Genomic DNA, 12,747 nt, shown 5'->3' with positions numbered 1-12,747 from the left:
CACTCGATTTCGTCTCTGCGTTATATTGGCATCGAACATGTCACCCTCCCTAGGAGAGGGGGTGACCTTGATAATTTATTGTTAAAACGAGAGGCTGCCTGGATCTTTAATTTAAAGACCCTTGCGCCCTTCGGTCTCAACGTAGACTTTGATCTGAAGCCATTCTTGTGATTATTGTGACTTTGCCACTGTAATTGTGTGTAAACTTGTATAGTCAAATGAATCTATGATCGTATGCTATCCATTTGTTTGTATGCTGTTCTTTGTATGACATTTTAATATTTGATAATTAACCAATGATATTAGGCCCCTCTTGACCATGATTACAGACACCTGTGTCTTTTGACACTATATAAACGAGTCATCCCGCAGTGTTTGTGATTACACCCTGATGAAGACAGCTTGGCTGTCGAAACGTTGGATATTAAATTTTTGCATCTGAGCTCCAAGAGTGTGCGGCTCTCTTTTATTTTCATGACTGCATGGTTGACCTGATAGCCAGTGAGGTGAGAGATATAGTCTCACCAACAAACACACATGCAGAAATATTACTGCGTAAGAGGAAGCTGGTTTGATGTTGATGATGATGATGTGTATTCCTGTGTGTCAAATAGTATTGAGGGGAGGTGCTCATTGTGGAAGTGGGGCTGCTCATGTTGTTGTGAGGGGAGGTGCTCATTGTGGAAGTGGGGCTTCTCATGTTGTGAGGGGAGGTGCTCATTGTGGAAGTGGGGCTTCTCATGTTGTGAGGGGAGGTGCTCATTGTGGAAGTGGGGCTTCTCATGTTGTTGTGAGGGGAGGTGCTCATTGTGGAAGTGGGGCTTCTCATGTTGTTGTGAGGGGAGGTGCTCATTGTGGAAGTGGGGCTTCTCATGTTGTTGTGAGGGTAGGTGCTCATTGTGGAAGTGGGGCTGCTCATGTTGTTGTGAGGGGAGGTGCTCATTGTGGAAGTGGGGCTTCTCATGTTGTTGTGAGGGGAGGTGCTCATTGTGGAAGTGGGGCTTCTCATGTTGTGAGGGGAGGTGCTCATTGTGGAAGTGGGGCTGCTCATGTTGTTGTGGGGGGAGGTGCTCATTGTGGAAGTGGGGCTTCTCATGTTGTTGTGAGGGTAGGTGCTCATTGTGGAAGTGGGGCTGCTCATGTTGTTGTGACGGGAGGTGCTCATTGTGGAAGTGGGGCTGCTCATGTTGTTGTGGGGGGAGGTGCTCATTGAGGAAGTGGGGCTTCTCATGTTGTTGTGAGGGGAGGTGCTCATTGTGGAAGTGGGGCTGCTCATGTTGTGGGGTCAGGTGCTCATTGTGGAAGTGGGGCTGCTCATGTTGTTGTGGGGGGAGGTGCTCATTTTGGAAGTGGGGCTGCTCATGTTGTTGTGAGGGGAGGTGCTCATTGTGGAAGTGGGGCTGCTCATGTTGTTGTGAGGGTAGGTGCTCATTGTGGAAGTGGGGCTTCTCATGTTGTTGTGAGGGTAGGTGCTCATTGTGGAAGTGGGGCTTCTCATGTTGTTGTGAGGGGAGGTGCTCATTGTGGAAGTGGGGCTGCTCATTGGACAGCTACATGGAGCAGGCCTTTGCAGAGAAACTACCAGTGTTGGGACAGCCTCGGGTAGAGGTGCAAGCTGTTTGGCGCTGATATTTGGCAGCCTCGGGTAGAGGTGCAAGCTGTTGGCTCTGATATTTGGCAGTCTTGGCCACGTACACATGCGTGCAGTGCGTGGACTCCAGATCGAGGGCCTGATAAAAAGTAGGGCAAAGCAATTGGCTAGGTACTGCTCCGTTTCAGCTGTCGTGGGCAGCCTGGCTGTTCGGAGAAGGAGGTGCTTTCTGTACCCTTCAGTGCAAACAGGGGCCTTGGAAATGTTCGGATCCTTTTTCTGTCAATTTGATTGGTGGATTCACATAAAGTATATAAAATGTGTGTGTGTTGTGTGTTGTGTGTTGTGTGTGTGTGTGTGTGTCTGTGTGTGTGTGTGTGTGGTGTGTGTGTGTTGTGTGTGTTGTGTGTCTGTGTGTGTGTGTGTGGTTTGTGTGTCTGTGTGTGTCTTGTGTGTGTGTTGTGTGTGTGTTTGTGTGTGTGTGTGTGTGTGTATGTGTTGTGTGTCTGTGTGTGTGCGTGTGTTTTGTGTGTGTGTGTGTGTGTGTGTGTGTGTGTGTGTGTGTGTGTGTGTGTGTGTGTGTGTGTGTGTGTGTGTGTGTGTGTGTTGTGTGTGTTGTGCGTGTGTGTGTGTCTGTTGCCTCACCTTGACAGCTGGGCCTGGCTCGGTCCCACTCAGGCCTCTTGCTGTTTCCCATCACACAGGTCAGTGTGGAGTGTCCATGTAATAGATATCCTGCCTCACAGCTGAACGTCACCGTGGAGCCCAGCTTGTAGTCGTTCCCGAGGCGTGTCCCGTTCATAACGTTCCCCGGGTCAAAGCAAGCCTCCCGCAGTTTAGCTATTGTTGGAAATATACATTTTTTGGGGGGGTTTGTTATTGTTCTAAATAAGACAAATGATGTGGCAACATCAGAAGGTTGTTTGAGAGGTTGTATAGCCTGGTGAATGTTTAGATCACAAAAAGCTGCAACCAATCATCTTTTTTTTAAAAGACGTACACTATATGATACAAACTGACGTTGTGTACAAACCCATGTTAAACAAACACACAAAACAAACTGGAACAAACCTGTCAGGACGTCCTGAGCTAATGTTTGTAAAAACTTGGTCGATAGCACAAAAACATAACGGGAAAAAAACCCTCCACAAAACAAACACTTTGGAAAGTTGGAGAAAGATCATCCTCGTGTGAATATTAACTTGGTTTCCTGAAGGAAGAGGGGGAGGGGACGAGCCACAACACACAGCTACTGGGGGGGGGACGGGGACGAGCCACAAGACACAGCTACAGGGGGGGGGGGGGGGGGACGAGCCACAACACACAGCTACAGGGGTGGGGGGGGGGGGGGGACGAGCCACAAGACACAGCTACAGGGGTGGGGGGGGGGGACGAGCCACAAGACACAGCTACAGGGGTGGGGGGGGGACGAGCCACAACACACAGCTACAGGGTGGGACGGGGACGAGCCACAACACACAGCTACAGGGAGGGACGGGGACGGGGACGAGCCACAACACACAGCTACAGGGGAGGGGGGGGACGGGGACGAGCCACAACACACAGCTACAGGGGTGGGGGGGGGGTGGACGAGCCACAAGAAACAGCTACAGGGGTGGGGGGGGGGGGACGAGCCACAACACACAGCTACGGGGGGGACGGGGACGAGCCACAACACACAGCTACAGGGAGGGGGGGGGGGACGAGCCACAACACACAGCTACTGGGGGGGGACGGGGACGAGCCACAACACACAGCTACCGGGGGGGGGGGGGGGGACGAGCCACAACACACAGCTACAGGGGTGGGGGGGGGGACGAGCCACAACACACAGCTACAGGGGTGGGGGGGGGACGAGCCACAACACACAGCTACAGGGGTGGGGGGGGGGGCGAGCCACAACACACAGCTACGGGGGGGGGGGGGGGGGACGAGCCACAACACACAGCTACAGGGGGGGACGGGGACGAGCCACAACACACAGCTACAGGGGTGGGGGGGGTGGACGAGCCACAAGTAACAGCTACAGGGGTGGGGGGGGACGAGCCACAACACACAGCTACAGGGGGGGACAGGGACGAGCCACAACACACAGCTACAGGGAGGGGGGGGGGGGGGACGAGCCACAACACACAGCTACAGGGAGGGGGGGGGGGGACGAGCCACAACACACAGCTACAGGGGTGGGGGGGGACGAGCCACAACACACAGCTACAGGGGTGGGGGGGGGGGACGAGCCACAACACACAGCTACCGGGGGGGGGGGGGGACGAGCCACAACACACAGCTACAGGGGGGGACGGGGACGAGCCACAACACACAGCTACAGGGGTGGGGGGGGTGGACGAGCCACAACACACAGCTACAGGGGGGGACGGGGACGAGCCACAACACACAGCTACAGGGGTGGGGGGGGGTGGACGAGCCACAAGTAACAGCTACAGGGGTGGGGGGGGGGACGAGCCACAACACACAGCTACAGGGGGGGACGGGGACGAGCCACAACACACAGCTACAGGGAGGGGGGGGGGGACGAGCCACAACACACAGCTACTGGGGGGGGGGGGGGGACGAGCCACAACACACAGCTACAGGGGGGGACGGGGACGAGCCACAACACACAGCTACAGGGGTGGGGGGGGGGGGTGGACGAGCCACAAGACACAGCTACAGGGGTGGGGGGGGGACGAGCCACAACACACAGCTACAGGGGGGGACGGGGACGAGCCACAACACACAGCTACAGGGAGGGGGGGGGGGACGAGCCACAACACACAGCTACTGGGGGGGGGACGAGACGAGCCACAACACACAGCTACCGGGGGGGGGACGAGCCACAACACACAGCTACAGGGGTGGGGGGGGGACGAGCCACAACACACAGCTACAGGGGGGGGGGGGGACGAGGCACAACACACAGCTACAGGGGGGGGGACGAGCCACAAGACACAGCTACAGGGAGGGGGGGGGGGGACGAGCCACAACACACAGCTACGGGGGCGGGGGGACGGGGACGAGCCACAACACACAGCTTTAGGGGGGGGGACGGGGACAAGCCACAACACACAGCTACGGGGGGGGGACGGGGACGAGCGACAACACACAGCTACTGGGGCGGGGACGGGGACGAGCCACAACACACAGCTACAGGGGGGGGGGGGGGGACGAGCCACAACACACAGCTACAGGGGGGGACGGGGACGAGCCACAACACACAGCTACAGGGAGGGGGGGGGGGGGACGAGCCACAACACACAGCTACTGGGGGGGGGGACGAGACGAGCCACAACACACAGCTACCGGGGGGGGGACGAGCCACAACACACAGCTACAGGGGTGGGGGGGGGGGACGAGCCACAACACACAGCTACAGGGGGGGGGGACGAGCCACAACACACAGCTACAGGGGGGGGGGACGAGCCACAAGACACAGCTACAGGGAGGGGGGGGGGACGAGCCACAACACACAGCTACTGGGGGGGGGGGGGGACGAGCCACAACACACATCTACAGGTGTGGGTGGGGGACGAGCCACAGCACACAGCTACGGGGGTGGGTGGGGGGACGGACGAGCCACAACACACAGCTACCGGGGGGGGGGGGGGGGGGACGAGCCACACACACAGCTACAGGGGTGGGTGGGGGAAGAGCCACAACACACAGCTACAGGGGGGGTTGGGGGGACGAGCCACAACACACAGCTACAGGGGTGGGTGGGGGACGAGCTACAACACACAGCTACAGGGGTGGGAGGGGGACGAGCCATAACACACAGCTACAGGGGTGGGTGGGGGGGGGACGGACGAGCCACACACACAGCTACCGGGGGGGGGGGGGGGGACGAGCCAAACACACAGCTACAGGGGGGGGGGGGACGAGCCACAACACACAGCTACAGGGGGGGGGGGGGGAGCTACAACACACAGCTACAGGGGTGGGGGGGGGACGAGCCATAACACACAGCTACCGGGGTGGGTCGGGGGGGGGGACGGACGAGCCACAACACACAGCTAGCGGGGGGGGGGGGACGAGCCACAACACACAGCTACAGGGGGGGGGGACGAGCCACAACACACAGCTACAGGGGGGGGGGGGACGAGCAACAACACACAGCTACCGGGGGGGGGGGGGGGGACGAGCCACAACACACAGCTACGGGGGGGGGACGAGCCACAACACACAGCTACCGGGGGGGGGGGGGACGAGCCACAACACACAGCTACGGGGGTGGGTGGGGGACGAGCCACAACACACAGCTACAGGGGGGGACGGGGACGAGCCACAACACACAGCTACAGGGGTGGGGGGGGTGGACGAGCCACAAGTAACAGCTACAGGGGTGGGGGGGGGGGGGCGAGCCACAACACACAGCTACAGGGGGGACAGGGACGAGCCACAACACACAGCTACAGGGAGGGGGGGGGGGGGGGACGAGCCACAACACACAGCTACAGGGAGGGGGGGGGGGGACGAGCCACAACACACAGCTACAGGGGTGGGGGGGGACGAGCCACACACACAGCTACAGGGGTGGGGGGGGGGGACGAGCCACAACACACAGCTACCGGGGGGGGGGGGGACGAGCCACAACACACAGCTACAGGGGGGGACGGGGACGAGCCACAACACACAGCTACAGGGGTGGGGGGGGTGGACGAGCCACAACACACAGCTACAGGGGGGGACGGGGACGAGCCACAACACACAGCTACAGGGTGGGGGGGGGTGGACGAGCCACAAGTAACAGCTACAGGGTGGGGGGGGGACGAGCCACAACACACAGCTACAGGGGGGGACGGGGACGAGCCACAACACACAGCTACAGGGAGGGGGGGGGGGGGACGAGCCACAACACACAGCTACTGGGGGGGGGGGGGACGAGCCACAACACACAGCTACAGGGGGGGACGGGGACGAGCCACAACACACAGCTACAGGGGTGGGGGGGGGGTGGACGAGCCACAAGACACAGCTACAGGGGTGGGGGGGGGACGAGCCACAAACACACAGCTACAGGGGGGGACGGGGACGAGCCACAACACACAGCTACAGGGAGGGGGGGGGGGGACGAGCCACAACACACAGCTACTGGGGGGGGGGACGAGACGAGCCACAACACACAGCTACCGGGGGGGGGACGAGCCACAACACACAGCTACAGGGGTGGGGGGGGGACGAGCCACAACACACAGCTACAGGGGGGGGGGGGACGAGGCACAACACACAGCTACAGGGGGGGGGGACGAGCCACAAGACACAGCTACAGGGAGGGGGGGGGGGGACGAGCCACAACACACAGCTACGGGGGCGGGGGGACGGGGACGAGCCACAACACACAGCTTTAGGGGGGGGGACGGGGACAAGCCACAACACACAGCTACGGGGGGGGGACGGGGACGAGCGACAACACACAGCTACTGGGGCGGGGACGGGGACGAGCCACAACACACAGCTACAGGGGGGGGGGGGGGACGAGCCACAACACACAGCTACAGGGGGGGACGGGGACGAGCCACAACACACAGCTACAGGGAGGGGGGGGGGGGGGACGAGCCACAACACACAGCTACTGGGGGGGGGGACGAGACGAGCCACAACACACAGCTACCGGGGGGGGACGAGCCACAACACACAGCTACAGGGTGGGGGGGGGGACGAGCCACAACACACAGCTACAGGGGGGGGGGGACGAGCCACAACACACAGCTACAGGGGGGGGGACGAGCCACAAGACACAGCTACAGGGAGGGGGGGGGGGACGAGCCACAACACACAGCTACTGGGGGGGGGGGGGGGGACGAGCCACAACACACATCTACAGGTGTGGGTGGGGGACGAGCCACAGCACACAGCTACGGGGGTGGGTGGGGGACGGACGAGCCACAACACACAGCTACCGGGGGGGGGGGGGGGGACGAGCCACAACACACAGCTACAGGGGTGGGTGGGGGAAGAGCCACAACACACAGCTACAGGGGGGGGTTGGGGGGACGAGCCACAACACACAGCTACAGGGGTGGGTGGGGGACGAGCTACAACACACAGCTACAGGGGTGGGAGGGGGGACGAGCCATAACACACAGCTACAGGGGTGGGTGGGGGGGGGACGGACGAGCCACAACACACAGCTACCGGGGGGGGGGGGGGGACGAGCCAAAACACACAGCTACAGGGGGGGGGGGACGAGCCACAACACACAGCTACAGGGGGGGGGGGGGGGGAGCTACAACACACAGCTACAGGGGTGGGGGGGGGACGAGCCATAACACACAGCTACCGGGGTGGGTCGGGGGGGGGGACGGACGAGCCACAACACACAGCTAGCGGGGGGGGGGGGACGAGCCACAACACACAGCTACAGGGGGGGGGACGAGCCACAACACACAGCTACAGGGGGGGGGGGGACGAGCCACAACACACAGCTACGGGGGGGGGGGACGAGCCACAACACACAGCTACCGGGGGGGGGGGGGGACGAGCCACAACACACAGCTACGGGGGTGGGTGGGGGACGAGCCACAACACACAGCTACAGGGGGGGGTTGGGGGGACGAGCCACAACACACAGCTACAGGGAGGGGGGGGGGGACGAGCCACAACACACAGCTACTGGGGGGGGGGGGGGACGAGCCACAACACAGAGCTACCGGGGGGGGGGGGGGACGAGCCACAACACACAGCTACAGGGGGGGACGGGGGACGAGCCACAACACACAGCTACAGGGGGGGGGACGAGCCACAACACACAGCTACAGGGGGGGGTTGGGGGGCCGAGCCACAACACACAGCTACAGGGGTGGGTGGGGGGGGGGACGAGCCACAACACACAGCTACCGGGGGGGGGGGGGACCAGCCACAACACACAGCTACAGGGGGGGGGGACGAGCTACAACACACAGCTACAGGGGTGGGGGGGGGGACGAGCCATAACACACAGCTACCGGGGTGGGTGGGGGGGGGGACGGACGAGCCACAACACACAGCTACCGGGGGGGGGGGGGGGGGGGGCCACAACACACAGCTACAGGGGGGGGGACGAGCCACAACACACAGCTACAGGGGGGGGGGGGCGAGCCACAACACACAGCTACAGGGGTGGGGGGGGGGGCAAGCCACAACACACAGCTACAGGGAGGGGGGGGGGGGACGAGCCACAACACACAGCTACTGGGGGGGGGGGGGACGAGCCACAACACAGAGCTACCGGGGGGGGGGGGGACGAGCCACAACACACAGCTACAGGGGGGGACGGGGACGAGCCACAACACACAGCTACGGGGGGGGGGACGAGCCACAACACACAGCTACAGGGGGGGGTTGGGGGGCCGAGCCACAACACACAGCTACAGGGGTGGGTGGGGGGGGGGGGACGAGCCACAACACACAGCTACCGGGGGGGGGGGACCAGCCACAACACACAGCTACAGGGGGGGGGGGACGAGCTACAACACACAGCTACAGGGGTGGGGGGGGGGACGAGCCATAACACACAGCTACCGGGGTGGGTGGGGGGGGGACGGACGAGCCACAACACACAGCTACCGGGGGGGGGGGGGGGGGGGCCACAACACACAGCTACAGGGGGGGGGACGAGCCACAACACACAGCTACAGGGGGGGGGGGGGGGCGAGCCACAACACACAGCTACAGGGTGGGGGGGGGGCAAGCCACAAGACACAGCTACAGGGGGGGGGGGGGGACGAGCCACAACACACAGCTACAGGGGTGGGGGGGGACGAGCCACAACACACAGCTACAGGGGGGGGGGGGGACGAGCAACAACACACAGCTACCGGGGGGGGGGGGGGGGGACGAGCCACAACACACAGCTACAGGGGTGGGTGGGGGGGACGAGCCACAACACACAGCTACAGGGGTGGGGGGGGGGGATGAGCCACAACACACAGCTACAGGGAGGGGGGACGAGCCACAACACACAGCTACAGGGGTGGGGGGGGGGACGAGCCACAACACACAGCTACAGGGGTGGGGGGGGGGAGACGAGCCACGACACACAGCTACAGGGTGGGGGGGGGGATGAGCCACAACACACAGCTACAGGGAGGGGGGGACGAGCCACAACACACAGCTACAGGGGTGGGGGGGGGGACGAGCCACAACACACAGCTACAGGGGTGGGGGGGGGGAGACGAGCCACGACACACAGCTACAGGGGGGGGGGGGGAGACGAGCCACGACACACAGCTACAGGGGTGGGGGGAGACGAGCCACAACACACAGCTACAGGGAGGGGGGGGGGACGAGCCACAACACACAGCTACTGGGGACGGGGACGGGGACGAGCCACAAGACACAGCTACAGGGGTGGGGGGGGGGACGAGCCACAACACACAGCTACAGGGGTGGGGGGGGGGAGACGAGCCACAACACACAGCTACTGGGGACGGGGACGGGGACGAGCCACAAGACACAGCTACAGGGGTGGGGGGGGGGACGAGCCACAACACACAGCTACAGGGGTGGGGGGGGGAGACGAGCCACGACACACAGCTACAGGGGGGGGGGGGGGGGGAGACGAGCCACGACACACAGCTACAGGGGGGGGGGGGGGACGAGCCACAACACACAGCTACTGGGGGGGGGGGGGGACGAGCCACAACACACAGCTACAGGGACGGGGACGGGGACGAGCCACAGCACACAGCTACGGGGGGGGACGGGGACGAGCCACAACACACAGCTACAGGGGTGGGGGGGGAGACGAGCCACAACACACAGCTACAGGGAGGGGGGGGGGACGAGCCACAACACACAGCTACTGGGGACGGGGACGGGGACGAGCCACAAGACACAGCTACAGGGGTGGGGGGGGGGACGAGCACAACACACAGCTACAGGGGTGGGGGGGGGAGACGAGCCACGACACACAGCTACAGGGGGGGGGGGGGGGGAGACGAGCCACGACACACAGCTACAGGGGGGGGGGGGGGGGACGAGCCACAACACACAGCTACTGGGGGGGGGGGGGGACGAGCCACAACACACAGCTACAGGGACGGGGACGGGGACGAGCCACAGCACACAGCTACGGGGGGGGGACGGGGACGAGCCACAACACACAGCTACAGGGGTGGGTGGGGGAAGAGCCACAACACACAGCGACAGGGGGGGGGGTTGGGGGGACGAGCCACAACACACAGCTACAGGGGTGGGTGGGGGACGAGCTACAACACACAGCTACAGGGGTGGGGGGGGACGAGCCATAACACACAGCTACCGGGGTGGGTGGGGGGGGGGGACACGAGCCAACACACACAGCTACAGGGGGGGGGTGACGAGCCACAACACACAGCTACCGGGGGGGGGGGACGAGCCACAACACACAGCTACAGGGGTGGGTGGGGGGACGAGCCACAACACTCAGCTACAGGGGTGGGTGGGGGACGAGCTACAACACACAGCTACAGGGGTGGGGGGGGACGAGCCATAACACACAGCTACCGGGGTGGGTGGGGGGGGGGGACACGAGCCACAACACACAGCTACAGGGGGGGGGGGACGAGCCACAACACACAGCTACCGGGGGGGGGGGGGGGGGACGAGCCACAACACACAGCTACCGGGCGGGTGGGGGACGAGCCACAACACACAGCTACAGGGGGGGTTGGGGGGACGAGCCACAACACACAGCTACAGGGGTGGGTGGGGGACGAGCTACAACACACAGCTACAGGGGTGGGGGGGGGGGCGAGCCATAACACACAGCTACCGGGGTGGGTGGGGGGGGGGCGGACGAGCCACAACACACAGCTACCGGGGGGGGGGGGGGACGAGCCACAACACACAGCTACAGGGGGGGGGGGACGAGCTACAACACACAGCTACAGGGGTGGGGGGGGGGGACGAGCCATAACACACAGCTACCGGGGTGGGTGGGGGGGGGGACGGACGAGCCACAACAAACAGCTACCGGGGGGGGGGGGGGACGAGCCACAACACACAGCTACAGGGGGGGGGGACGAGCCACAACACACAGCTACGGGGGGGGGGGCGAGCCACAACACACAGCTACAGGGGTGGGGGGGGGGGGGGGGCAAGCCACAACACACAGCTACAGGGGGGGGGGGGACGAGGACGAGCCACAACACACAGCTACAGGGGTGGGGGGGGGGGGCGAGCCATAACACACAGCTACCGGGGTGGGTGGGGGGGGGGCGGACGAGCCACAACACACAGCTACCGGGGTGGGTGGGGGGGGGGGCGGACGAGCCACAACACACAGCTACCGGGGGGGGGGGGGGGGGGACGAGCCACAACACACAGCTACAGGGGGGGGGGGACGAGCAACAACACACAGCTACCGGGGTGGGGGACGGGGGACGAGCCACAACAAACAGCTACGGGGGGGGGGAAACGAGCCACAACACACAGCTACCGGGGGGGGGGGACGAGCCACAACACACAGCTACAGGGGTGGGTGGGGGACGAGCTACAACACACAGCTACAGGGGTGGGGGGGGGGCGAGCCATAACACACAGCTACCGGGGTGGGTGGGGGGGGGGGGACGGACGAGCCACAACACACAGCTATCGGGGGGGGGGGACGAGCCACAACACACAGCTACAGGGGGGGGGACGAGCTACAACACACAGCTACAGGGGTGGGGGGGGACGAGCCATAACACACAGCTACCGGGGTGGGTGGGGGGGGGGGACGGACGAGCCACAACACACAGCTACCGGGGGGGGGGGGGGGGGACGAGCCACAACACACAGCTACAGGGGGGGGGGCGAGCCACAACACACAGCTACAGGGGTGGGGGGGGGGGGGCAAGCCACAACACACAGCTACAGGGGGGGGGGGGGACGAGCCACAACACACAGCTACAGGGGTGGGGGGGGACGAGCCACAACACACAGCTACAGGGGGGGGGGGGGGGACGGACGAGCCACAACACACAGCTACCGGGGGGGGGGGGGGACGAGCCACAACACACAGCTACGGGGGGGGGCGAGCCACAACACACAGCTACAGGGGTGGGGGGGGGGCAAGCCACAACACACAGCTACAGGGGGGGGGGGGACGAGCCACAACACACAGCTACAGGGGTGGGGGGGACGAGCCACAACACACAGCTACAGGGGGGGGGGGGGGGGGACGGACGAGCCACAACACACAGCTACCGGGGGGGGGG

General features: G+C 64.0%; 1 protein-coding gene across 1 annotated transcript in view; it reads right to left on the bottom strand.

Moving 5' to 3' along the window:
* Nucleotides 1–12,747, bottom strand: part of LOC149984278 (CUB and sushi domain-containing protein 3-like) — a 569,716-nt gene that overhangs the window by 318,500 nt on the left and 238,469 nt on the right. The window contains exon 32 of the mRNA XM_090219648.1: nt 2,237–2,431. Within this exon, the coding sequence (XP_090075774.1) occupies nt 2,237–2,431 (195 nt within the window). The remainder of the gene's footprint in view (nt 1–2,236; nt 2,432–12,747) is intronic.

This window comes from Oncorhynchus mykiss, chromosome 3, assembly GCF_057628025.1.
Source record: "Oncorhynchus mykiss isolate SJ-2025 chromosome 3, ASM5762802v1, whole genome shotgun sequence".
Taxonomy (NCBI): domain Eukaryota; kingdom Metazoa; phylum Chordata; class Actinopteri; order Salmoniformes; family Salmonidae; genus Oncorhynchus; species Oncorhynchus mykiss.
This window is presented reverse-complemented; position numbering and strand designations above follow the sequence as displayed.